Raw genomic sequence first — 27,120 nt, forward strand, 5'->3', positions numbered from 1 at the left:
CCAGCAGGGGGTCAGCACCAGCATCAATCACTTCCTGGGCCAACTCTGCACAGATGTATATGTGCACACACACACAGATGCACACATTAAATTGTTTGTTAAGACGAAAAAAATATGCTCGCACACGCACACACATAGACACACGGACCTTTGCCAGCACGAACTTTTATTACGGACTGCTAGCAGACGATTTGTTTCCAGTTAGCTACTCAAACGAGGCAGTTGCTACTACAAGCTTCCGGCTTAGTCCCATTCATTGTTTAGGCTCGCCGAGACTAACAGCGGAGAACTTCGCAAGACGCTGAGCGTTGGTCTTGGCAGAGAGACAGCAATCCACCTGTACACATCCTTGATCTCCACCTCTCGTTGATTAGCAAATCACACTTCGTAAGTCGAAGCTGCGACGAACCTTCAAAAACTTTTTTGTTTTCTGACCCCAGGACGCCGCACTTTTAGCTTTAACCCGGATCTTGCTCATAGACATGAACCGTGCAAGTGACCCTGGATAAATCATGCACTCACCTGGCTCGCCCCCTACCATCCTCCATCCTAGACCTTGTTTTTCTTAGTACAGGTAGTCCTCGACTTACGACGTTGATCCGTTCTTACGCGGCGTCGTAAACCGAATTTCGACGTAAGTCGGATCATACGTTCATACAGCACTGTACCATAATAACAGTATAGTACTGCAAACACTTAGCCTATCCAAACACCTATCCTAACACAGTACCCTACATAATTATCAATAAACATAAGCTAGTACAGTAAAATATGACTCTATGACATCGTCACTCTCCACCATCACCTCACCAACCACGTTTCGCAAAAGACTGAAAACTCATCTGTTTCTTTCAAACCAGTCTTAAACTACCAAGAAACACTTCTGTCTATATTTTTTATTTTCCTGGTGTTTTATATATTTGTTCACATTATTTTTTCTTCTTTTTGTATTTTTTTCTGCGCAATGAGCATTCTTCGGAATGGATACCTGCGCATTACAAATCGACATCATCATCATCATGACTTCCGCGCAGGTGGAATGAGGCGCACGTACAGTTCGACTTACGACGCTAAACCTCGTAAGTCGGAATGAGCGTCGTGTAAAGCGTCGTAACCACGAAACGACGTAACTCGAGACCGTCGTAACCCGAGGACTACCTGTATATATTTGTTGTTCGGGATTATAGCCATCTTGCTTATTAAATATTTTTGAGAAACGCGTTGTCGTTTGCTGACTCACTTTCCCTCTGACCACCCTTCTTGTCTGGTTACCGCAGCATTAGCAGGCTGTGTTTCTGGTGGTGATATGTGGGTGGCGCATTGTAGGGTAGACGATAATTACTTTCCTTTTTTATCGATGATTATTGATCCTTTTATCGCAATTAATAATGTGGGGCGATGCAGTCTTAGGGCGAATTAAATGACCTGTGTCGGTCAAGTTTTCGCGTGCTGAGTCTATTAATTAAATTTTAATTCTGAGTTTCGTTTTCTGAACCATAAAAGCTGATGATATATAAGGTGACCAGACGTTTCTGGGGCGAAAGCGGGACACGTGCCGATGATGGTGTCGTCACCGTCAAAGAACGCCGAAAAAAGTGATTTTTAAAGACAACCGGACATTTGATGGACTTGCCAGAAAGCCAGAAAGCGGGACATTGGGCTTCCCGCCCGATGAGCAGGCGGGACACGAGGTCAAAAGCGGGACTGTCCCGCCTAAAGCGGGATATCTGGTCACCTTAATTATATATGTTACAGATAAAAATCACACAACTAAAAATAGGAACATTCGGCATCTAGCATTCGCTTTCTATTTTTAGACCATGGACATTCCCGAAAATCCTATTCTTGAAATGTCAGAGTTGTCTCTCTTGGTCTGCTTCCTCCTCGACTCGCGAGCGATTCGTAGTGACAGTGTACTCGCTGGATGCTGAGGCTAGAGCGGTGTGTAGGTACATCGTATGTTCTCCTAGTTCAGCCAGTTTCCATGTTTACCTGCCAGTCTTTGTTCAGGTGAAAGGAGACTACAGGAGTCTAATTGGTATTTGGTTTACAAGTATATTTCCCAAGGAAATTGCATGAGAGAAAATTAGTATGATCGTGTTGTCAGTTTTAGAGGCTTAGCAAGGAGTTCGGAGAATAAGAGAGAGGAAAATCTAACCAGGACCATCGTTTTTGTTTCTGTTTTACTTGAAGTAGCACTGTTTCTGTTGTGTGATGATTACATGTATGTGTCTTGGTCGCTGATGTGTGTGATGACCTTACCAGTCTTTTATCCTGCAAAACCATACATAAAAACATACAGTGTACATCATAATTTAGAGAAAAGGTACAAATGAGACTGTTTAATGTATTTGTATTTTATGTATTCTCTTAATGTATAACATCAAGAATGAATATGATTTCATGACTGAATATTAGGCACAGAATTTTCATTTGTGTTTTAGTTACAAGAAGACTTAAACTGGTTATTTTGAATGAGCCTTATATTTCATGTTTGTGTTAATATATGCAATATTTTCATCAGATAAAAGCCACATTTCATGGACCCAGAACATAAGCACCGTCTACAGATAGCATGGGCTCAGCTTTTGGAAACTGTGGGCAACGTGATTGGAGTTGTTGATGGCCTGTTCGCTAAAAAAGTAATCACTCGGGCCATGAAAGAACGAATTATGGTGAGATCATTTTTACTGCATAGCATTTGACACTTTAAAATGAAGAAATGAAGGCTTTAATAGTAAATATATTTCATTCAATTTCACTGAATGGCTGGCCTTGCAGGCCATATGACATACAGGGTAGGGCCATTAAACTGTGGTGGTTTGGGTCCAAACTGCTTAGGTGGTCTGCTGCATAAATATTTTTTGATAATACATAAATTATAATAAATAATGAAAAAAAAAGAATATTTTTTGTCCCAATTCTTTCTCTTAATTTTGTGACATCATAAGGTGCAAATCGGTTTCAATGGCGGCCTCCATTACACTGACACTCAGAGTGCATAAAACAGATTAATCTTTGAATTTCATTGTAAGTTATTTTATTGTTTATAGGTAAATAGAAGACTTATCTTCTATACATTTCTCCTGGAAGTTATAAGCCAGCATTTAAATATGTAATCTGCGATAGTGCATAGCATGTCAATCACATACATCGGAAATGCCAAATGACAGCTGTCAACACCTGTCTCCAGTGTTTGAGAGGCCATGTCCAGGTCTGTACGATCCATAGTGTATAAAAATTGGGATCCAAACATTTGACGTGGCTTAAGCAAATTCACAGATTACTGGACCTTGGCATAATGGCCCTACAGTAAATATAGCATTGTCTGAAGCCAGCCATTTCTGCAGTACTAGCAGTCCTACAAGATATAAACCATTCTTTTAATCATCATTTACAGATGATGGAAGCAGACATCTGTAAGTGCAATGATGGTGCAATGAGCAAATATCTTAATTTACTGTGACATGGATTATAGCTGTCTGTAATTTGTTCCCCTTCAACTTAATGATGACTGCTAAATCTATGTTAACATGGAATGTTATAGTATAAAAATATATTGGGATGACATTATTACTGAGCAAGAAATGATTGTAGGCAATATCTTTCAGTTTTTCAGCAACAATAGATTATAATAGTTCCTACAATGCTGGAACTCATTAGCATTGTTGGAGGTAATCATGACAGTATATAATCTTTGCAGTTTATTATTATTTTAAAATTATTTTATAGTAAAGATTACATGGTACACTGGCCCTAAGGAAGGTATGTGGGTCACTATATTTCTGGAACAGTATAAACACAGAGTATAAACACACCTAAACCTTGCTTTTATTATTTTTGATAAATCAGGTACTGGTGTCAGTTCTAAGTCATTTACCTAGTTGCTGGCTCAAATGAACTAAACCAATCAACCTGCTAATTTTTAGCATATTAGTCACTTGACTATGAAGTTGTAAAAATTTACCTTAATACAGTAAGACGGCAGAATATTTTTAACTTCACAATTTTACATTGTCCACAGCAGGGGCACACAGTAGATTCAGACAAACTACGTGCCTTGATGGATTTGTTGCCCAAACGTGGGCCTGAGGCTTTTGATGCATTCTATGATGTCCTCATCGAGCAAGGAGAATTTGAGGCAGCAGACGTTCTCAAACCAGAATTAAGGGACAAGCACAAAGCCTTGAGTCCACCACATCCTGCGGTGGGCATCCAGGAGACTGCTGTGTCCCTTATCATAGATGATGATTTGCCTGAAAGTAAGTAGGAGTTTTAAATAAATAATATTGTGGGACGTCGAAGGTTGGTGTTCTATATTAGGAGATGGTACGCATTATATATGTCCAGTGTTCTATACAGTTAGATGGTACATACTATATATGACCAGTGTACTGTATTATGACCACTGTACAAGGGTGAGAGTTTTCCATCCTGAGGTAAAAATATCTCATGACAAAACTGGAACAGAAAGTCTGATGAGGAGCCAAGGTTTTGGGTAGGGGTGTGGACAGACAAGATTTCAGTAAAGTAGTAGGGGGAGAAGCCTTCAAAGAATCTATAACATAGAGTTAAGAGCTTTTAGTCTATTGTAGCTTTGACTGGTAGTCAATGAAGAGAGAGTGACGTGTTCACATTTGTGAGTCCAGAAAACGAGACAAGCAGCTGAGTTCTGGACTTTCTGAAGCTTATCAATGAGGTACTGTGGATAGCCAGCATGAAACGAGTTGCAGTAGTCTAATTTAGACAGAAGAAGTGAGCAGAAGAAAATTTTGGTGGTTGAGAGTATGGCGAATGGAGCTGATTTTCCGGAGCTCATAGTATGCAGAACGAGAGATGTGAGAAACATGTTCATCAAGAGACATGTCAGCAGATATTATGTAACTTAAGTTACGTGTTGAAGTAACAAAAGTAACATTGGCATCATCTACATGAACAGAAACTCTGGCTCTCCTCTTTGAGAAAATTAAAGCTTCTGGGTTTTGTTGTCATTTAATTTAATTGATGTTAAGCAGAGAAATTTGGATTCCTTTTTATGATTAGCAAATTGTCCAAAAAGTTTACAGCATTTTGTCCATACCAGAAGATGTCCTAGCAGGAGAATTTGTTATATTGAGCTCAGACAAACATACTATGCCTATATGCAGAAGTAATAGGCAGTTGAATAGGTTTACACCCTCAGTAGTCCACCAGCTCAACCATAGATTATAGATAAATTAGCAGTTCTATATGTGCATGGGTGTGCTTTAATTAAGAATGGTTTTATACGTAAGAATGTATGTTTTATGTTTTGCTATAATGTAACACTCGCCTTATATTGTAACTAGCAGTTTTTGTAACAGAATACACTTCCCAAGTTATAATTACCCATTGGGATTAATAAAGTTGGTCATTTGTCAATATTGTGAACTATCAAAGACATTGTATGACTTGTAATATGTGTATGAAAATCATGAAACGCATATGTGACCATATGTGTTGCATAACGTTATATGCATGTGCTCTGGTGCGACATGGCTCTTGAGAAGTCTTCAGTCCCAGGAAAATTTCCAGCTCTCACTCATGACTATAAGGTTGAGCACTAATATCACCAGTGTTCTACACCGTGTCCGCTATAAGATGCTTCACATTAGATATATGCAGCGTTTTATACTGTGAAGTGATACTTATTATATATATGACCAGTTTTCTATATTTAGGTCTCTGTTAGCTTTATTTTTATGCATCTGTTACACTTATTAATCACTTTTACATATTTTATTTATGTAATTCCTTATAATAATTATTCTTAATAATTATTGTATATTTTATTGAATATTGAATTATCTCCAGAGTGGCCAGATCCATCTGTTCATGATCCTGTTCGCACGAAAGTAGTTCCAGTTACTGAAGAGGGAATGCGTCAGAACTTTGCAAATGCACTTGCTGGCAGCAAATCTGTAAGAAGACTTCTTTTTTCAAAAAATTCTTCTAGTTTTTTTTTGTTTTAAAGATTGAGGGGAAAAGGGAGAAAATGCTACATCTGAGCTGTGTATGGTTTTTGGAACATTTTTTAATATGTGCTTTAAGAATATCAGATAATGACATGAATAGGAATCACCATGTTTTTCTACATGACAGATATTCCCTTTGTGGCGGAAAACGCGGGGCATCTTCCTGCTGATTGACAACAACAATTTCAAGGATGCTAGGACTGCTGGTTTGGATCTGGGAGACAGAGATGGGACAAATTTTGACAGGCTTGCACTTGACATGTTGTTTCGGCAGCTAGATTTTGATGTAATAGTGGAGAAGGACTGCAAGGCCCAGGTAGTAACTAATACATCTTGAATTAGGACATGGGAGAAGAATTGTGTATGATTATTATAAATTCTTTCATTTTTGGATTCTGGGAAAATAACATGTTTACCTTTATTAATAAACTTTTAAGAATTTTTATAGGAACATGTTCCCATTTCATATTTTATTAATTTTAGAACAGAGGTATGCCACTAAAAGCACAAGTTTATAATGTGTGGTCACCCTAAAAGAGCGATTTTCAACATAGGCAGGGGCTTAAATAACAAATACATAGAAGGAATAAGGACAAATAACAGCAGCACAAGATCAATGGTGTTAAAACTGATGAAAGTCCAAGATTTTAAAGAATATTCTAATTTGATTGATTCTTGTTGTGAGCTGTGAATGCACTATCAAAGATTTCTCTAAAACTTTGTCCTCTCAGTGATAAATGTTCTGTTCTGCTGTTTTCTCCATATTTGCTGATTTCTTTTGGTCTGTCCTTTTGTTTCTCAGTGAAACAGAAAATGCTGATAACATTTCACCTATCAATAATAACATAAAGATAAATTTTGTCTCGACTTGAGGATGATGTCTAAAATTGACAGGAACATTGGGAAAACACACATTTACACTCAAGAACACACACAACTATGAATATATCTTGTCAGTACTGCTTTCTAAGATTCATACTCTGTGGAGATCTTGGCTGGATTTAATTTCATCATTGACTTGTAAGGTGGATTGTTAATAAAGAGGTTAAATTAAAAATTATTGTCCTGTGTGTCATTTGCAGGAAATTGCAGATGCAGTTCAAAGAGAAGCAGGAAAAAGCCACCTGAATTTTGACTGTTTTGTGTGTGCCATTCTGACACATGGAGAGCGAGATATTATATATGGGGTGGATGGCAATAAACTACTCCTTGATGAAATAATTGCATTTGTGGATGGAGAAAAATGCCCCACACTTATTGATAAACCCAAAATCTTCTTTATCCAAGCCTGTCAAGGAAGTAAGTTACACAGTTATTCATTTCACCCAAGTCATATCACCCCACATACTGAGTCAAATTGTCCCAGCCATTTCCATATCATCCCAGGTTAAACCATATCGTTCACAACACTGAAAAGCAAAATCATCCCAGGCCCAAAAGGCGAATCAATCACTCATGACACAAGTAGTATTGACATCGTGTGCTATATAAGTCAACATTACTATTATTATAATATGCAAAGGTTTCACTGTTTGGGTACTCATTTAGCATGAAGCACATCTTGTCACTCTTGTCACATCTTGTATTTATTGTATATTGTCCCAGGGTGATCAAGGTGACAGATGTACCTGGCTACTTAATGCTGGCTGTCAATTTAGTCTAGACTTTATTTTGACAGTTGTTAGTTATTCTTTAGTTGGAGATTTGCATCCATTGTCACTTCAAAAAATATTGAGAAATGTGTTGTATAAATCCACATTATTATTATTATTGTTCATATAATGTTCACAGTGATGACAACATAGTAAATATTCCAGTCAGAAATTTTATTAATGTTGTATTCATTGTATATCGTCCCAGGGCAATCAAGGTGACAGATGTACCTGGCTATTTAATGCTGGAGTTGGAGATTCGCATCCCAGGCTCAAAAGACATTTGTCACTTTGATCGCCCAGACCAGTCTTTTGAACCTGAGACAATATGCACCATTGCCAGACACATTCTCTGTATGCATATTGCCAAGCAGCCATTTGTGTTTAGCAAACAGGTGGCTACGCATATTCGCATGGCTCTGTTTAAAATAGGCAGTTTAGCTTGTGTATCTATATTGTTTGAAAACCATGTAGCTCTTTTGGTAATATGTTAATAGCTACTTGTTTCATCAGTGATAGATTCCTGTTTTGGGCCTTGAATGATTCAGCCTTTTGATGTTGGGATGATATGGTTTTATCTGGGATGGTATGGACATAGATGGGATGATTTGTCTCGGCTGTGGGGTGAAATGACCATTGACCATTGCTGATCTACCCAATGAAGAATGAAAACTCTCTCTCTCTCACACACACACACAGTGTGATTGTGTAAGAAATCAAGTAGTAGACTTGGTTCATGGTTACAGTGTTTGCAAAAATTAAATTCTGAAGTAAAAGTTTTGTTATAAGAGACAAAAGATATGATTCAAGGGATGATAAATTACATGCTTTGCAGGTACACGGACGTTTCGCCGCCGGACGTTTCGGAGCCGGACGTTTTGCCGATCGGACGTTTCGCCACCGGACGTTTCGGAGTCAGACGTTTTGCCGACCGGCGTTTCACCGCCGGACGTTTCGGCGCGGGACACTTCATTTCGGCATTTCACGCGGGACCTTTAGCCGAAGTCAAGTGTGGGACGCCCCTTAGCTGACACATTTCTCTCGCCATTGTATCAATGTATCAGTGAACTCTCTCTCACTATCCCTCCTCATGTGAACCGTTAGCTCACACATTTCTCTCGCCATTGTATCAATGTTTTTTCTCAAAGCTATTGCGCATAATCTGTGACAATCAAAGTGAACTGTCTGTGAAGTCTGTGTGTAAAATTTGTTTGAAATAAAGAATTATTGTGTAATCTAGTAGTTACTTTCATTCTTTGAGAAGTAAGTAAGCTCTCTCTCTCTCTGACATAATGCGGCGAAACGTCCGGCGGCGAAACGCCGGTCGGCAAAACGTCCGACTCCGAAACGTCCAGCGGCGAAACGTCCAGTCGACAAAACGTCCGGCTCCGAAACGTCCGGCGGCGAAACGTCCGTCGGCAAAACGTCCGCACACGGCTTTGCAAATCATTGGGAACAATTTACCATCCCTTGCTTCAGCATATAAAATGCCCTTAAAAGTTACATTGGCACCCAAACAGCAAGGCATGGAACATTCACACATAATGTAAAAACACATTTTATAGAGACCTTCAGAAGACCAAGGAGTCTTTTTAAACCATTTTTTAAAGTGACCAGTGTCAGGTCATTCCAGTTTGGTCATGAACCACTTGAACATTACATGCTGCTACTATCTGGAAACAGGCTGGCGTATTACTTGTATCATGAAGTGAACTGTATATATTGCCCATTGTTTTTTTTACTATTGTTGTATAGATATGTATTTGTGCTATTTAAGTCACTATATATCTGTGTTGTAGAGATTTTAAGCTGCTTCATCTTTTCACCTTCCTCAGAGAAAAAAGACAAAGGAGCTGGTATGGTGGAGCAATCAAGTGCAGCAGGAGACAAGCCTGCTGATGACAGTATCAGTAACATTATCAGTCGTGTGATAAATTTGAGGATGCAGACTGAACAACATGATGCTGAATTAGAAAAAAGGACTGGTACCAAAAGTGACATTTTCTTGGCCATGGCAACGGTACCAGGTGAGACAATCAGAGATGAAAGTCAAGACACCATGATCTGAATGACAAGAATATTTACTGGACTAAATAATCATTAGTGTCTGTAAAGGTAAATAATTTTCTATAGTAACGGCCCATCACTTGATGACTGGGATCTCGTGACTTCATCTCCCTTACTGCCCTTAGCAGCTATCCAGGGGAGGGGTGTCAAAAATCTTTAGACTTTTTTTTGGCTGTTTTGAGGTAAAATAAGATGTTTAATAAAACACATTTACAATCCTTAATATACCAGTATATTTTTAAGCATTAAATTTTTTCTTTATACTGTACCAGAGGACATGATTTGGTGGAGTTTACTCGTTACTCAGTTCCATCTGTGCACTCACAACTGGTCAGAGTTGACCAATGAACAATGAACAAATCTTTATTTATGAGGGTAACAGAATAAGGAAAGTTATACTTTTTTACATCTAGCCCCTGGACTAATTAGTAGAAATAAATACATTACATTAAGTCAAAACAAGGTAATAAAAATCAGAATCATATGTATAAACATGTTGGTTGATATCTGAATTGAAATGTTTTGTTTTAACATTGGCTAGTGGCTAGAACACTGCACTGTATAGCCTACACCTACACCTCTCGGTCCCACATGACACTTGCCCAAGGCTCCCCAGGCTGCCTCCTAGTGGCACATGTTTGCTTTGTTGGTATGATTAAGCAGGTTAGGACCCCTCTGTAGGTAATCAAAGGGTTTGGAAAAGGTGTTGTACGAGTCCCACTTTAAATTTGTACAGACTGGACACTGCTTTTTGGAGGTCTTAGGGAAGGCTGTTCAAAAGAAGTTCCAGAATATTTCAGGCTCGTCTTGAACAGGTCAATTCCTGGTATGAAGATATTGATATTGCACCATGTTAAACACACGGGAAAGTGGTCGCTGCAGCAGCTATTAAATATACAAATTTTAATAATGATTTTTTGCTTGCTGACACAGATGTAGTCGATTAATGTTTGGGATGTATTAGTGATTCCTGTGGGAGATGCAACAAGATGTGTGAGTTAAAGTTAAAGAGGATAGTTTTTTCTAGCCAATGTTTATTCTGTTTTAAGAGATCATATCTAGCAGTATATATTCCTTGGCTTCAAGCAGTACAGCATCCATCGTAGAACTGAAATTGTCTGTCCATGTCGCTGTCTCATCAGGATTTCTGTAGATAAAGCCAACAAGAATGTGAGATGCATGTTTGTGTTTGATTTCTAACCAGACTGATTTTAAACTATAATGCTGAAGGTGATGTAGGTATTTGTTGTTGACTGACTAGAGTAAGTGATCGGTATTGTTTTGAGTTTGCTTTGTGGGTGTCATCTTTAAAGTGTATATCTGGGGATGGAGATGTCATTACCTGAAACATTTTCTGTGACCCGAGATTCATATACTCCAAAAATGTGAAATGGGGACCCATAATTGTAGAGGATTACTTTTTAACAGGATTTTGATTTGTGCTTATTCAAACAATATATATACATATAAATTTTTTTTTAAATTCATTTTTAAAAGCAAAGGAATCAACACATATTGTGTAGTTATCAACTTTCAAAAGTATATCACCTGCAAAACTGCCTTTTTAGAAACATTTCTTGAGTGATAGCTTCCTCACATCATGCATATTAATGAATTCTTGAGTGCAATCCTAGTTGTCTTTAATAGATGTGAAAACAGTCCAAGGACAATACAGAGTTTTTATTTTATTTAATTTTTTTTTCACTTATGAGGTTCCCTCCCCCCTTGTGTTAGATTTTGTTTTTCTGTTTGTTTTTGGTTGGATTTTCCTTTTTACATTTTTACTGCATTGGGTTATATTTCTTGATGTCCATATGTTCTATCTGTACTTAATGCTTTTTCTACATTTTTAAAAAAGATGGTTTCCAGTAATTTTATTTATTTTGCAGATTTTGTGTCCTGGCGCAACACTAATCATGGGACATGGTTCATTCAAGCTGTTGTTTTCATCTTCTCCACACTTTGTCACAAATATGACCTGTTGAGTCTAATGACTAAGGTGAGCTACAACCACCATTAAACCTGTGATATATTTATGACACCAAAGGCTTATATTTACGATACCACAACTTAGGTCACTAGACTCCACCATGATGATGACAAGTGGAAGTGTGGCTGAAGGTTTAGTCTTTAGACAGCAAATGACTAATCACTCATGCTGTTCATATTATTAGAGTGCCATTATTTCTTAGCAAAGATATTTTAGAATGTATTTACTGTTAAAACAATGGAAAGGCCACTTTTATATTTTCTACATTTTTATTGATCGTGTTTGTACCAACAGTGAGCAATTTCTTCAAAATATTTTGTGAGCAAATTTGCTGTATAAGTAAACAGTCAACCTGAATTCGAGAGAGGATCCAGTTTGGTCTTCTGCTTGCTCAGTACAGCAGTAAAGCAAAAAGGTCACTGAACCCACAAAAAACGAAATGCATGTAATTGCAACATATCCATATGATAAGGCAGAATTGAGCAATAGAAATCATGCAGTGTACGTGCTAGCCCTGTCCATTGTCAACACAACTCAGTAATTCTAGAGTCCTGGGAGGGTTTATTGCCAGTTTCTATGCGCCTTTCGAATCATGCCTCAAAGACAAAGATTAAGTACTGTCATGTAAGGGAGGGTCATTGCGTGGCTGCAGGAGGGCGTAGGTGTCCAAGAAATTGGCTGCCAGTTGGGAGTTGCTCATACTGTTATTCAAACTCTACGAGACCGCTACAATACAACAGGAAGTGGACGACAGACAGAAAACAGCCACTGCCAGCAAATTCAGGGGACAGCCGCCAGTGTAACTGTCAGTGACCAGATGGTTCGCAACCAGATCAGGTCAAGGTGACCGACTGTCTGCCCTATCCTGATACCTGCATATTGGGCTGCTTGTCTTGGCATCTGGCATGGACAAGGCAACAGTGGGCCACAGTCCTCTTCACTGATGAATCTCATTTTGCCAGGTCCTTCCATGATGGCCTAATTCGTGTCTGACATGGAGAGTATTACCATGATCCAAATGTAGTGGAGCGTGATCGCTATGGTGATGGATCCATCATGGTGTGGGATGTGGACGGCCTACAGAACTCCCCTCTGCTTAGAGCAAGCCAACCTGTCGGTTGTGGCATACAGAAATAACATTTTACAGCCTCTTGTACTGCCAGCACTGCATGCCATTGAGCCAGGTGCTGTCTTCAGGACGACAGGGCCAGGGTTGTCAATGACTTCCTGCAACAACACCAAATCAGCCGCATGGACTGGCTGACCTGTTGCCCAGATCTCCATCCCATTGAGGGATGTCCTGGCCCAGTGACTAAGAGTCAACCATCCCCCAGCAGTTTACCTCAATCAGCTGTATCGGTTTCTTCAGCAAGAGTGGCAGGCAGTTCCTTAAAGAACTCTGAGAACATTGGTTCAGCTCATGAGACAATGATGCCTTGCCTGTATTCATGCCAATGGTGGACACACACAATACTGAGTTTGTTTTTTTCTCTGATATCATTTTCTGAATTTTTAAATTATGGTTTATGTCAGTTCAAGCTCAAATTCTTTTCATTAAAATGATTTGTTTCAGTGACATTGGCTGATGATATTTCATTTAATGAATAAAGAAATGCTTTGATTCAATGTTATTATGTGTATTTATTGGGACAAAACAATGTTTGACTATACAACTGGCCTTTCCATTGTTTTGAGCAGTATAAATACATGCACACTTTGCATACCACTGCTGCCAAAATTGGAGAGGTTTTCAATATCTAACAGACATTTCCTGCATGTAGTTATGGTGAGAAGCGTTAACAAAATAATTCTTAGGAACTGTGTTTATTTTCCTCCTTCTATGCTGCTGCCCTAAGACATTTGCTTATCATCACGGGTATCTGCTGTAGGTAGTTCCTGAATTCCCTGACGGGCTCTTGCTTGTGTTGCAGGTGAACAATCTGGTTAGTAGAGCAGAGACAAAGGAAGAAAGATATAAGCAGGTATCAGAATTCAAATCAAGCCTCACTAAAACATTCTACTTCTTCCCTGGTTTGACAAAGGAAGTTTCTTCCCAGCTTATGACAAGTAGTAGTGATGGAAGGCAGACAGCACACGTTCATCCACAACAACCTCAACAGCCAGAGGATACCTCAAGCAGTGTAATGTACGGATGATTTAGTTCAAAGGTCATGAGTGTTGTGCCATTTTAAGAATAAAACTTTGCCCCAGGAAAGAAAACTAAGTTTTTTCTTGTATTCCACATGAGTGCCACAGCAAAGCAGCTCCCTCTTCTGGAGAAAAGGACACTGGAAAGATATTTGTACCACCTATCTGTAGACTACCATATCTGGTGTGGATCTTTGCTCAGTCCTATCAGAATGCTTGTTGATTGACATCCAAATTATGTTTCATTATATTTTACTCTTGTATCAGTGCACAATGTGTGGAAAACACAATAACCAAAATATGCAATCGATTTTACAAAATGTCAAATACAAAACCAAAATATCAAATGCCTATTGTGTCTAGCAATGGAAGATGGTGAACGGCATTCTATTTGCCAGAAGTACAAATCGTATGCTTTATTCATTCTGCTTAATGAGTTTAGTAAATGGAAAGGTTATTGTTGTAAATATTCTTTAATAATCCTTGTTTGTTTATACGTGACAGATAACAGAAATTAAAAAAAAATTAGATTTTTATTTAAAGCTTTTTTAAAATAATAAGCTGATAATAGACTGTGTTAATGTTACTAAAGAGAATAAAAACTGGCATGTGGAATGTTTGACAATTAAAAGTGACAATTAACAGTGTAATTGCTGATGTGTATTTTATGGTGATTAAATGATTTGATAAGAGTGTGCAGGAAGAATTTGACAGAATGTTAACTCTCTCCCTCTGGTTATCTCAAGGAGTTCCTCTGTCCTTATTTCCTTATCTGCCATGACAACTAAAATGTAATAAAACAAATCTGTTTCAGGATTCAGTGAATTTAAATAATTCTGCCAATAGTTCTATCTTTTGTGTAAGAAAAGCCTATACATATATATGTCACATGTATTACTCTTATTAACACTTTTGCTGCAAGTTCAGTCTATATTTTATTCTGTGATTTATTTTAAAATCATTTTTATTTCTGAGACTCAACTGAATTCATTGTTAAGAAGCCTGTTTAATGTGTTGAGCTGTACTGTCCTGACAGTAGCTTAAGAGATGACAGAATATGCAGTTGGTTTGTCTACAATTGCTGATGTTATTTGAAACAGACCTGTTGCATGCAGTAGAAGTTACAAGTTTTGCAACACAATAATAATACAATAACATACTTGCAGACTCACTTGAGAAACAGTATATAAACACAATGTGTAAGGAATTATTATTAAATGTGAACAAGGAAAGAGTATTGATAGAACATTTGCCTGTATTCTAACAGTTACGTACATAAATTGTAGTCTTCAGATATTTATCTCAAGTACATTTTCATGATCCTACAGCTATCATCTTCATTCACTGTATGTTCACTGCCATGTTCATACTGTTCAGTCTCCACTGTTTTCTTTCCTAAGTCCACAAATATCCTTTCAAAGGCACAGGGTTTGTTTTGCTTTTTTTTTTTTAATTCTGCAGACTGACCTTAAACACAGTTATTCAAGGACTGTAGCCATAGGAACAACCAGCATGCATAATCATATAGAAGAAAGAAGGACTGCAACGAGTTCTGGTGCCAGTGCTGAAAGATTTCTGGATGCCTCCTACGTTAATAATCTAAAACTATTTCCCCAAAGACTGCTGTCCTGTGCTGACTGCTCTCAGTGTTAAATCAGTTTCCAACATTTCCATCCCCCTCCCACACACACAGACTACAGGCCGCTACTCATGGTGTGTGTTGCTGTTCATTCCTTGCCAATAATGACAAAGCAGAGTGTGGAGAGGACCGACTGTATGTGTGCACGTGCGCGCGGATTAGTGTGCTTTAGGTTGTGATTCAACTCTACAGAAATTGTCAAAAATTGGGCAGGAACACCCTTTTTGTCAAAGGGAAGGTCTTAGGTTGTTTGGTTGGTTTCATTCTAGAGCAGATTTACCTCTGTACTATTTTCCATGTTCTAAGATATGCTACCATAAGATGTTTCAGTATTGTGTATAGAAAAATCTGCTCGTACGGTTGCGGCGATTTCATTTTTTTGTGTGTGTTTGTGTGTGTTTTAGTATTTCATTTCCGTTTTGTTCAGCACCAGATCCTAGCTTCCCTCCCGCCGTTTCCAGTTCATAGCATCAAAGAGAATAACGAGGCATCACTACTATTATAATAATGAGAGCCTGAAGTCAGGAGGTCACGGCCACGCCCCTTTAGGACAGTAAAGGTCACGAGCCTCGGGTGTCCGCACCTTCCTTCTGATGATTGTGTACTGGCAACACACTAACACAATCAGGCGCGCACGCTTTCATGTTTTGGGAAATAGAGCTTTAACATGTGTCAAAGATTCAACTTCTCTAATTTAGAAAACAAAATGAAACGTTTCAACTATACATTGGTTCTGCAAGTACCTCTAGCTGGACACATTTACCTCAACTCACTTGATGCTTTACTGCAATTACTATCTTCAATTTAGAGGCAAGTACGGACTAGCTAGGATTCTCTTTTATTGATAAACAAAAAGACCAGCAGATTACTTTTGACGATTTGACAAGTCTTGTGTTGATGCTCGCCGTCGCGTAGTGGGTGGCTCCTCCATCAGGAGCAACTTCGACACTAGGCTCCACCTCCTACTCGACAGTCGTCACAAAACCTCCGACTACTTCTGTGTCTATTGAAACAGATGACAGGGCTGAGGGCCCCGTCCCACTCTCACACTATGCTCACACACTCTTCAGGAAGTGATGGTACCCACTCACAGTCATCACAACTGACATCTGACATCACTCACAAACACTAATATTACACAATCTCTTGAAACCTACTTCACCCTAGACTGACACAGTCCAAAACAAAAACAATACCACAAAAATCCACTACTCAAAATCACACATGTGGGTCTGGTCTGTTTCTGATTGTTTAGCGAGCATGCAAGGAATGGATGTGAGTGACTTGTCACTTTGCCTTCTCCGTCTCGTCGTCCCCTGCCATCTCCCTCTCATTGAGACACTCCCCATCTTACTCTCATAGGTAATCATGTCTCTGTTCTTCAATGGCACTGTCGAGGGATCCGAGCTAACTTTGAAGAATTCCTCTGTATAGGATCTCGATCATTTCTCTCCCTCTTGTCATCGCTTTACATGAGACCTATACTTCTACCTCTTTTTCATTCAGAGGTTTTCACGTTTGACAGCAGGACTCACAGACCGAGGTCCCTTCAGTTGAGGTTTGCTCTTCTTCTCTCTCCCTCATTTTGTTTAGCGGAATGCCGCTCTCCATTCCTCTTCAAGTTGTTGCTACCAGAGTTTCCCTGGGAAGACTATCACTATATATATATCTGCTGTGTCCTCCCCGATGACCACATGATCAGTACTGCAGGTTGGTACACGTTAATAATGATGACAATATGTACTTAATTCGCCTCAACACAGAGACGCAGGTTGTATCTGACCTACTGCAGTGCTTTGCCACTCACGCCACCACCCGAGGTGCAGGAGGGAAGGGCAGGTGAGATTGTGCAATCAGTGCTGTGAGCTGCACACCTTCCCCCCGACACTAATGGCGGCCTGAGCCATCGCTTACCCACCGTGTTGCTGACAACTTATAGTGACGGTGCTTGCTGGGTGTTGTGACAACTGTAAGTTGTGTAGGTATGTATAGTTAGCAGTGTACATTACATTTGTTCATTTTGTACAGTTGGTAAATTGTAAGACTGATAGACAGACAGCTGTTTATATCTCCTGAGAGAAGCGAAAGTAGGAAACGTGTGAGGGATTTCCAGAGGAAGATAAGTGCATGTAGGCTTCTCGATCATGTTTTCAGTCTTGGTGTCAAAATTTCGACAGTGAGCTAGCGTATACCTTCGTGTAGTTGTGTGTGTGTGATGACTTTCAAGCAATACTTGTTAAGACTTAAAATAGATATTTGTATGCATATATTTAACTAAAGAGTTAACATTATTCTGAATAATGTCTTTACTTAATCTATAGTTTTTTGAAGGCATATGGTGAGTGAGTTTTATGACTGTGTGTAGCACAGCATTGAATAATGAAGTAAGAATGAAGAGTGTTTTATAGATGATTGCAGACATTGCTGTGGTTGTGTCTTTGTGGTGACTGACAGCAAACTATGATGGAGAAGGAACATAAAGATCGTCTCCAGAGAGCATGGTTACCTCTTCTGAACACTGTGGGAGATGTGATAAGAGTTATCGATGGCCTGTTTACCAAAAATATAATCACTCGACTCATGAAAGAAAGAATTGTGGTAAGAAGATTATTTTTTTAACTTTCACTTGATTGTACAAGAAGTAAATGATGTAAGGGTGAATACCTTCAATTAAGTATACTGAATGATTGAATGACAGCAGAGCATGGCATAATAGCTGTTACTGTCTGAAGTCAGCATTTTGTTTCAGCAGTAACTTGCTGCCCTAAAAAAAAAATCCTAGGAGACACGCTCATTAATTGTTGGCCTGTGACCCTGTCCTGACCATGAACATGTATAATAGGGTGTCTGTAAGTTACTTTGTGTATGAGTGTATGTTGTAGAAGTGTGTATAAGGTGTGTCTGTCATTTACTTTGTGCATGAGTGAGTGTGTGTTGTAGAAGTGTGTCTGCTATATGTGAATATGGGTGCATGGTTTGTTAGTCATTTAGTCTATGTATGATTTGCCTAAAGCGCTATAAGAAAATCTCTGGAAAGGCACGATATAAAGACTCATTATTATTACTAGATAATGTTGAGCAGTGTTTATAATGCTGACCTGTTTATGTGCTGTCATGCAGTGTAGATAATGTTGACCTGTGTCTGTATTGTTAACCAACTGAGCATTAGATTGCTGATGCATTAGGATGCAGTGGTAGAGAAAGCTCAAGGAAATCCATTGCACAGATGAGGATGAAGTACACAGATACATCCAGTTGCAAAATACATTGTTAAGTCAGCATTTATAATTGCAGTGCAGTGATGGAGGTTGACAAAACATCTCAGTTTATTAAGAAAGATAGACAGTGGCTGTCCTCCCTCAACTTGATGTTGACTGCTTGGAGTGAAGATTAGGGGAAAATTTATAATCACAAGTTTATATACAGTTTTGTCTCATCAAAACTATGAACGAAATTTTTTTATTGACTCAGGCCACGTGGCCTCAACATTCAGGTGATGAGTACAGCTTGTTACAATATCATGAGGTTTAACCATCAACTATTAACTTTGGTGTAATATATCGTAATATCGTATCATGGACAATGACATAAAATAATACAGAATAATTAAACAATACCACTTTGAACTTTACGACGTTTAAAGCAATAGTACAGGTATCTAGCAAGACAGTTAAGGTGTGAAGCATCATTAAACAAAAGATTAATTGTAAAATATGATGGTTGGGTTCTATATTGAATTGGCAAAAATGTAAGTCTCAGGTCCTCTAAAAGATGGCAATGGAAAAGATGTATTTCATCGTCTTGCGCTGTCTGACAATGGGGGCATTTGAGGTCTGGCTCTGTAGTAGTCACGTATCTGTACCTATGAGTTTTCATGTCAGAAATTCCCATACGGAATCTAATTAGGGAATCTCTCAGAATCTTATTTTTAACAATATGCAGATAAGGTTCTATCTGTAGACTTGGTTTTAAAGTTGCATAAACGGTAAACCTAGAACTGTCTGCAACATGTTGATGCCAGTCTTGTTTGTAACAGTCGATAAGACGTTGCTTAAAAATACGAAGGAAGAGTCTCACATTCTGTACACCCTGATTCATCCACACATATCCAAAACCATACGAGTGTAGAGTCATACACACTTCTGATACCCAGCATATCAAAACTATGAGAATGTGTGTGAGTCAAATAATGACTGTAAATTTCAAGCTTTTTAAATCTTGTGGCATCCAAGCATACTGTTATGGCATGAGTGAGAAATGATTTTAACCAATGTCTAAAAGTTTGTCAGCAACACTAGAGGAAAGCATAAGACCTGAACATGTGGGTAATTATGACCATGTAGTCTTTACCAGTCTTTTTATTGCTAATCATATTTTTAAATTAAATTATGGTAAGATTTCATGGTACACTTACCATAATAATAGTGAACTATATGCAGTTCACTTCCTCCCTAAAATTGTTTCCTCATGACTGACACAGTTTTATAGTTGTGATACTTTGTCTAGAGATACAGTAACACATTTTTTTCTTCACACTTTTCCATTGTGAACAGCAGGGCAATGCAGTGCATTCAGACAAACTACGTGCCTTGATGGATTTGTTGCCCAGGCGTGGGCCTGAGGCTTTTGATGCATTCTATGATGTTCTAATAGAACAAGAAGAGTTTGATGCAGCAGATTATCTCAAACCAGAACTAAAGGGACAGCACAAGACCAGAAATGATGACTTACCTAAAAGTAGGTGAGCAATTAACTAAAAAAAATATTTGTGAGTGGGTTGATGGTTGGTGTGGTTTGTCGAAACAATAAAACACTAAAGTGCAGAACAATAGAGCCTCATCTTAAGCCATGGATATGTTCCTAATATGCAAGTATTCAAATTTTAGACGTAGTTGAGCAATATTTATGCTCTATTCTTCACATCTGTAATATTATCTTATTTTATTGTTTTATTATTTCTATAGTGTCTTGCAGGATGAATACACTCTGACACTGTAATACCATTCAATACAAGCTTTTTCATCATCATTATTATTGACATACAGTGTTCTATAACATAGGAGCTGTGTTTTGTAGTGGACACAATTTTATAACTAATATACTATATTGTGTCTGCTATTGAATTTGGTTTCATGTACTGATGATAAGATAGCATTAACAGTTTGTTTATCAATTTGGATACAAGATTTTGTTGACTCTCTGATCAGTTGTTGCAAAAGTGTTTGTTTGCAGTTAACTTCTGTTTAGATTGTAGAACACACAAGATGTTTCTGATCATACTTATCTGCATTTCAGTTTTTAATGAAATACTTTTTAACATTTTTTTCTAGAGTGGCCAGATCGAGATGTTCATGATCCTGATCACATAAAAGTATCTCTTGTTGCTGACAAAGAAATGATTCAAAATTTTGAGAATGCATATTCTGATGAGGTATCTGTAAGTATATCAACTGTTTTTTTTTTATTATCTTTTAGTCTTATTAGAATATACACTCCTGCGGCAGTTAGTAGCTCAATCCTATGTCCTCTGCTTTCCTTTTTCTTTATATTCAACCTAGGTTTTACAGAAATAATTGGACTGCATGCTCTCTCACGTGCTGCTTTTGTTGAGGACAGGCAGCTTTATTCTTCTGTTAATAAAGCTTCCATCGATTTCCTTCTGTTCTCCACAGAAGAACATATTTCTGGTGTTTAAACCTGAATGACTCAGATTTTAAACTTTTGCTGATTGATTTCACTTCCTCAGCTGATTAGTCTCCTATTTATCAATAACCCATAGGATAAATTCCGTTATGTAATGACGATCGAGACATTTTGGTAGGCAACAAACTTTCTGTGAAAGATCATGTCAATAATGTTTTCCAGTTCGTGTGTCATCTACATCAGATCAGCACAATTCCTCACTGCCTGAAAAATACTCGTTACTTCCCTTAGTTCTGTCCTTGCCATGACCACAGCAACTTCTTGCTGGCTGGATCCTCTTGGCTCTATAGTCTTGAGTCGCCCCCTTCCCCTTTCTCTAACGTTCAGGTGTAAGACAATGCAGTTTGAAGAAGTCTTTATAAACCTAGTATGTATAATGACAGGGACAAGCTTTTGTATTTACTGATATTTATTAATGCTGAAAATATTTAATTGTATGAATTATGTCTTAGATCAGTTGTTCTGTTTAAGTGTAAGGAGATTTGTGTGTGTGTGTGGATGCTAATAATATTTTGGACTGTTTCTATGTAGCAGTATATTCTTCAGTTAGGCAAGGTATACACATCATACATAATCATCACTATTATGTTTGTGAAAGTGTACATCTACCGTTAAGGTGTGCACAGCTGTCAGGAACAGTAATATTAAATTACATCTATTATTGTGTGTATATTCAATAGTGACTTTAATAAAATGTTTATGAAAGTGTTAAATGGAAAGAATTCACTCTATTTGTGTAAAATGCAGATATACCCTATGTGCCGGGCAAAACGTGGGATCTTTCTGCTGATTGACAACCAGAACTTTTATGCTGCACGTGCAGCTGGCATTAAACTGGCGGACAGAGATGGAACAGAATTTGATCAAACTGCACTTCATTCTCTGTTTGAGGCGTTGGATTTTAAAGTAGAGATAAAGGACAATTGTAGCGCCAAGGTAACAATGTTTTCTTTTAATTAAGCTAGCTAAGTATATTTCTTGCATCGTGACATAGGGGAGGGTGATTGGTGTTTTACCACGAGACAGCAACTAATCCTAGATGTAGCAATTAAGGCAGCCAGACCTGTAAACATGTGCCACATGCAGAGAAAGAATAATGTGCCCGAGATGAGATCTGAACCCAGGACAGCCAACCCTCACTATATTGTATTTTTGCAGCAAATTGCAGATGCATTGCAAGAAGTGGCAAGGAAAAGTCATCGTGATTTTGACTGTTTCGCATGTGCCATTCTGAGTCATGGAGAGCAAGGTGTTGTCTTCGGGGTAGACGGCGACAAAATATTAATTAAGGACATAATTGGAGCCATGGATGGAGTCAGGTGTCCCACACTTATTGGCAAACCTAAACTATTTTTTGTCCAAGCTTGTCAAGGAAGTAAGTGTACCCGTGTTTGTTGTTTGTCTAATCAATGTAGATGGAAAGCTGTATAAAAATTGACAGAAATGCTTGAAATCTGGTGTGTAGACATACCTCACAGTATGTATTATGTATTATAAGGTATTATAAGGTACAATGTATTATGTACTTATGTATTATAAGGTACAATGAATGCATCATTTTAGAGGACAGATTTCCAGCCATTTCATCCTTTCTTCTTCTTCAGATAAGTACGACAAAGGAGTAAGTGTGGTGAAACTGGGAGATGCAGCAGGAGACATGCCCACAGGTGACAGTGTCAGTACAGGTGATGGTGTCAGCACAGGTGCTGATGTCAGTACTGTTGCAGATCACATGAAGAATATGACCATGCAGGATGCTGTGCAACACAAGGAAGAACTAGATGTTATGGATCTTTACAATCTCGTAGATAATGTGCTGAATAAGCAATGCGATAATGTGTCTAATGGAAAGACTGGAACCAAATGTGACATTTTTCTAGCCATGGCAACTTCACCAGGTGAGACAATGGGAGACTAAATATAAATTTAGGGCTAGTATATGTGCACAGAAGCATGCACATGTTGTGTATGAATACATGCATTTGTGCAAATGGAGTGTGTATACATTCATGTAGACATTCATCAGGTTCTGTATGAGTTTTCAGAGAGGGGATTGTTTGACCAGTTGTAATTATTTTAATCTGCATGACGGTTTTGTTTCAGATTATGTGTCCATACGCAATACTAAATTTGGGTCATGGTTCATCCAAGCTGTTGCTTATGTCTTCTCCAAGTTTGCTCATAAAAATGAGTTGTTACATCTTATGATTAAAGTAAGTGAAAAGGTTGCAGCTATCATTACACCTGTAACATACTTATGACCGGTATGAACTCATACTTTGGTGACATCTAATGTTACCTTTGTCAACAGTTGTGGGGAAGGGTAGAGTGTGTGTGCGATCTTGCTCAAAGGGAGAAAAAACGTTCTTACATAGACAAACAGCGGTCTCTTCCCTTGTTTCTTTGTGGCCTGCTTGAACATGGAAACTATGGAACTGTAGTCTATAATGTTACAGACACTCGCGTGCACATCACGCCTGGACATTTGTGCTTTCTTTTCTACACAAAACCACTCTGCCTCTTTGGTAGGATGTATACATAAAAATTTGAACTAATAGAAATACACAAAACATGTTAATAATTCCCTAGTACATATACATCAGTTAATTTTGTTAATGATATCTAATTCTAAAAGCAGTCCTGAGAGAAAGTTTCTTTTCTTGAAGATCAAACTAAAAACTAATAAAATGTAAAGGTCGGCACAACACTGCTTTCACTACATCAATAGTCACTGGGACTAATGTTCCACAATCCAAATATATATATCTAGAACACACACACACACAAGTTATCTTGAAGTGTAGAGATAAACAAAATAAAACACAACTGATGTGTCCACGTGATACCCTGAAAGTCTCCTTCTGATATGTCAAACGCTGCCTCTTGGGGTCAGGTGTTGTTTTCCTGGGCCATATACTCCAAGATACCAGTAAAAACTGAACAACTCACAAAACAACACAAAAACTCTCATGGCATCTGCCAGGCCCATCAGTCCGTGGCATTAGTCAGATCCAAACACTCACGGACCATCTCCCGGCCCCGCAGACAGCTACAACAAAGAGAACACATTACTCATAATATCTTTAATAAAAAATAAATCAAAAATTTAATATACAAAAAGCCCGAGATATACAAAAATACAAACATCACACCTTTCTATGCAGACTCAGCCTCCACACCCCCCTTACACACGTGGTGTCCCTCCACTCGCCGGGTGACCTCGGGAAGTGAAGTGCTGGCCTGCAACAGTTAATTTAAAATTTGAAATCGTCTTCCCCCTTTTCTCTTCCATTATCTAAAAAAGGATCCCGATTAGTCATTCAACAGGTGGACTCTGCCAGCATGGCTGTGTGGACTGTTATCCCTATTTCTTCAATGGCATTGACTTTCTTATATTTTCTACACGTACATGTTTACGAAGCTTGGGTTCGTTTGTGTTGCAGGTGAATCGTTTGGTCAGCAGAGCAGAGACCAGGGAGGGAGGATATAAGCAGGTGTCTGGATTTAATTCGAAACTCACCAAAGAACTCTACTTCTTTCCTGGCTTGAAGAAGCAAGTCCCCTCTCCTCGCCCCGAGACGAGCATTGAACCACAAGCACAGAACTGAGCGGTGAACAGACAGCCAACCACATGGGTAGAGCGCAGACTGTCTGAACCACAATACAGCGCTGCTCTCTCTCTCTCACTCACAAACAAACAAACAATTGCAAACAAACAAACACAGGTGCCTTGCAACTAAGTATTCCGAGAAGTAAATTTAAAGTATTTGTAAAATGCACTAACCTGCCGTACTGTATGCAGCCTTCCACGAATAGTGGCTTTGTCAGATGAAACAAAGCATCACATCTGCTTAGGGCGTGGTCTAGGCGCCTTGTCCACTGGCATTGTTAGTACACAAAGGTACACAAAGGTACACAAAGGTACACAACAACTTCAACCGCAAGAACTTTTTATTTCATGTGAGTGATTGAAGGTTTTCGATTCCTCATCTTCCAAGGTGGCGCCGGAAGCTGTTTGAACCCGACTGTAGCAGACGACCAAGCTGCTCCTCCATGTATAAACCGCCGGAGACAAATAAAAATTACTTGCACGAGGAGAGAAGATTTTGTTTGTGTCGTTGGCCAGTACATCATAGTCCATCATGATGATGTGTTTCAGTGTGTACATATTTTTGAATTGATTCTTTGTATAGTAACTTTTTTAAAATAAAAACTCGCCCTCAACAAGTATTGGCTGTACTCCAATAGGACTACACTGATAGATGTTTAAGAATATTATTCCTTCTTGTTTACAATATTATGTATTGGAATTATTTGTTAACTAGTAGACCCAGTGCGTTATTAGCAATTTCAGTATGAGCTCTGTCTGCCTTACTATGTGAGTAAAACTACATTTTAAATAGGAATTGGATGCAAACACTGTCTTTAATTATTATTTTCATAACATACTCGGTACTTACAACACATTTAGCGCGTGTGTAAAAGAGAGAGAGATAGCTGAAGAGAAAATCATTCACACATCATACTGGCTGTGTATATACATAGGCAACAAATACCAGTAATAATAAAGAAAATAATAGTAAAGAATTTTTTTTAATTGTGAAGGAAGACTTTTTTTTAAAAATCACATGGTAACGGTTGGTGTTTAAAATAGTGAATGTAAAAGAGTATTATGGTTAATACACTTATTTAAAGCGAAAATGTATATTGTCAAACAGGCCTCACAAAACAATGCATCTGCTGAAAATAATTGTTTCATTTCTCGAACATTGCAATTATAACTTCTCAGGACAAATTCCAGCGTACAGAGGTATATGGAACCAGATGTTCACTGGAACATTGGAACTGTCTTCCTTTGCATATCCTCCATCTACCCGCCACCCTGTAAACGTTCACTAAACATACATGGTCCATCAACACTACTTCTTACACCAATCAACATAGTTGTGATTATGGTCAGTCGACTGCTCCATCCTTACTGTTTGTTCCAAGATTCCTGTTATATTTGTCTTTTATTACTTGTCTGCACAGTTGTTTCTCCTTCCGTCCTCCCTATTCTGTCCATGTCTCCTACTTGTCTGAAGCAATGAGAACACGTTTATTATTTTATTAGACCTCCCCAAACTTTCATGCAGTCGCTGTATATCAGGAGAATAATTTCAAACACGGGTTAATAAATAATTTAAAGATTGTAAAAAAAGTTCTAATTTATATTGTCTGGTAATACTTTCCATGTCTCATCACTGAGGTGTTACATTTCATTCGTTTTGAAGTGAGATGCATGCAATTTTGTAAACTTGACTTTTGATGGTCGCAACATGAACATGGGGCTTCATATATTGTCACAAGGGTGACATAACGATGTGATAATGCGTGGATTCTACTTGTACTGATGATTTAAATAATAGTTAAATCTTGTATAAAACTTGACCTCCTGTCACACATGGTGACTGTGTACTGTGTACTGTGTTCACTTTTCATATTTCAGTTTGGATGAAACAGATTTGAAAACAGGCCGTCATGTTAAATGTGTATCAGTAGTTAATCCAGCCTTTAAAGACTGACACTGGTATTGTCTTGGTATACCAGAGGCGGCCGTTAGTGGGGTGGTTAACCCTTGTCATGGCTACAGTGTTCAGGGTTCAGATCTCGTCTCGGGACATCAGTTGGCTGGGCGTCGGAGGCTTTCTTGGGGTACTCGGTCTTCCCCCTCCCTCTAGAGAGCACCAAATCACCTCAGTGTGGAAGCACCTTTCTATTAAATAAACCAACCAACCATCTTGGTGTACCGTAGACCAGAGATTCTCAACCTTTTTGGCGACTGTACCCCAAAAAGTCCGCGGGTACCCGTCGCGCGTAATTAGTTCACGCATTAAAGTACCCGTGGTCACAATGGTGTGAGCTTATTTATGTCTCTGAGTATCCCTG

The 27,120-nt window shown here is 38.5% G+C and overlaps 2 protein-coding genes across 7 annotated transcripts; both read left to right on the top strand.

The window, feature by feature from the left end:
• The first annotated feature begins 1,862 nt into the window (after positions 1–1,862).
• Positions 1,863–14,497, top strand: LOC112556116 (caspase-2-like). 6 transcript variants are annotated; one of them, XM_025224800.1, is made up of 9 exons: positions 1,863–1,945; positions 2,525–2,675; positions 4,025–4,262; positions 5,833–5,939; positions 6,121–6,309; positions 7,076–7,292; positions 9,481–9,672; positions 11,602–11,711; positions 13,634–14,497. In XM_025224800.1, the coding sequence occupies exons 2-9, from the start codon at positions 2,541–2,543 to the stop codon at positions 13,856–13,858; spliced, it is 1,413 nt and encodes a 470-aa protein (XP_025080585.1). In that variant the 5' UTR covers positions 1,863–1,945; positions 2,525–2,540; the 3' UTR covers positions 13,859–14,497. The 6 variants fall into 6 exon arrangements, with proteins under 6 accessions (XP_025080585.1, XP_025080587.1, XP_025080584.1 ...); XM_025224802.1 differs by having other exon boundaries at positions 1,869–1,941; XM_025224799.1 differs by having other exon boundaries at positions 1,876–2,010.
• A 3,036-nt stretch (positions 14,498–17,533) lies between these two features.
• LOC112556117 (caspase-3-like) lies at positions 17,534–26,637 on the top strand. The gene is made up of 9 exons (XM_025224806.1): positions 17,534–17,665; positions 17,944–18,087; positions 20,043–20,226; positions 20,820–20,926; positions 21,940–22,128; positions 22,351–22,567; positions 22,797–23,090; positions 23,296–23,405; positions 24,636–26,637. Exons 2-9 carry the CDS (start codon positions 17,950–17,952, stop codon positions 24,798–24,800), a joined length of 1,404 nt encoding a protein of 467 aa, XP_025080591.1. The 5' UTR covers positions 17,534–17,665; positions 17,944–17,949; the 3' UTR covers positions 24,801–26,637.
• The last annotated feature ends 483 nt before the right edge of the window (positions 26,638–27,120 follow it).

Source organism: Pomacea canaliculata, linkage group LG2 (assembly GCF_003073045.1).
Source record: "Pomacea canaliculata isolate SZHN2017 linkage group LG2, ASM307304v1, whole genome shotgun sequence".
Lineage (NCBI taxonomy): Eukaryota > Metazoa > Mollusca > Gastropoda > Architaenioglossa > Ampullariidae > Pomacea > Pomacea canaliculata.

Bases quoted from the DNA above. Each gene is read 5' to 3' on its own strand.
- LOC112556116 (XM_025224800.1), top strand. From the start codon at position 2,541: ATGGACCCAGAACATAAGCACCGTCTACAGATAGCATGGGCTCAGCTT. The intron at 2,676-4,024 runs GTGAGATCATTT...CATTGTCCACAG, and splicing joins CCATGAAAGAACGAATTATG to CAGGGGCACACAGTAGATTC. The intron at 7,293-9,480 runs GTAAGTTACACA...CACCTTCCTCAG, and splicing joins TATCCAAGCCTGTCAAGGAA to AGAAAAAAGACAAAGGAGCT.
- LOC112556117 (XM_025224806.1), top strand. From the start codon at position 17,950: ATGATGGAGAAGGAACATAAAGATCGTCTCCAGAGAGCATGGTTACCT. The intron at 18,088-20,042 runs GTAAGAAGATTA...CATTGTGAACAG, and splicing joins TCATGAAAGAAAGAATTGTG to CAGGGCAATGCAGTGCATTC. The intron at 20,227-20,819 runs GTAGGTGAGCAA...ATTTTTTTCTAG, and splicing joins AAATGATGACTTACCTAAAA to AGTGGCCAGATCGAGATGTT.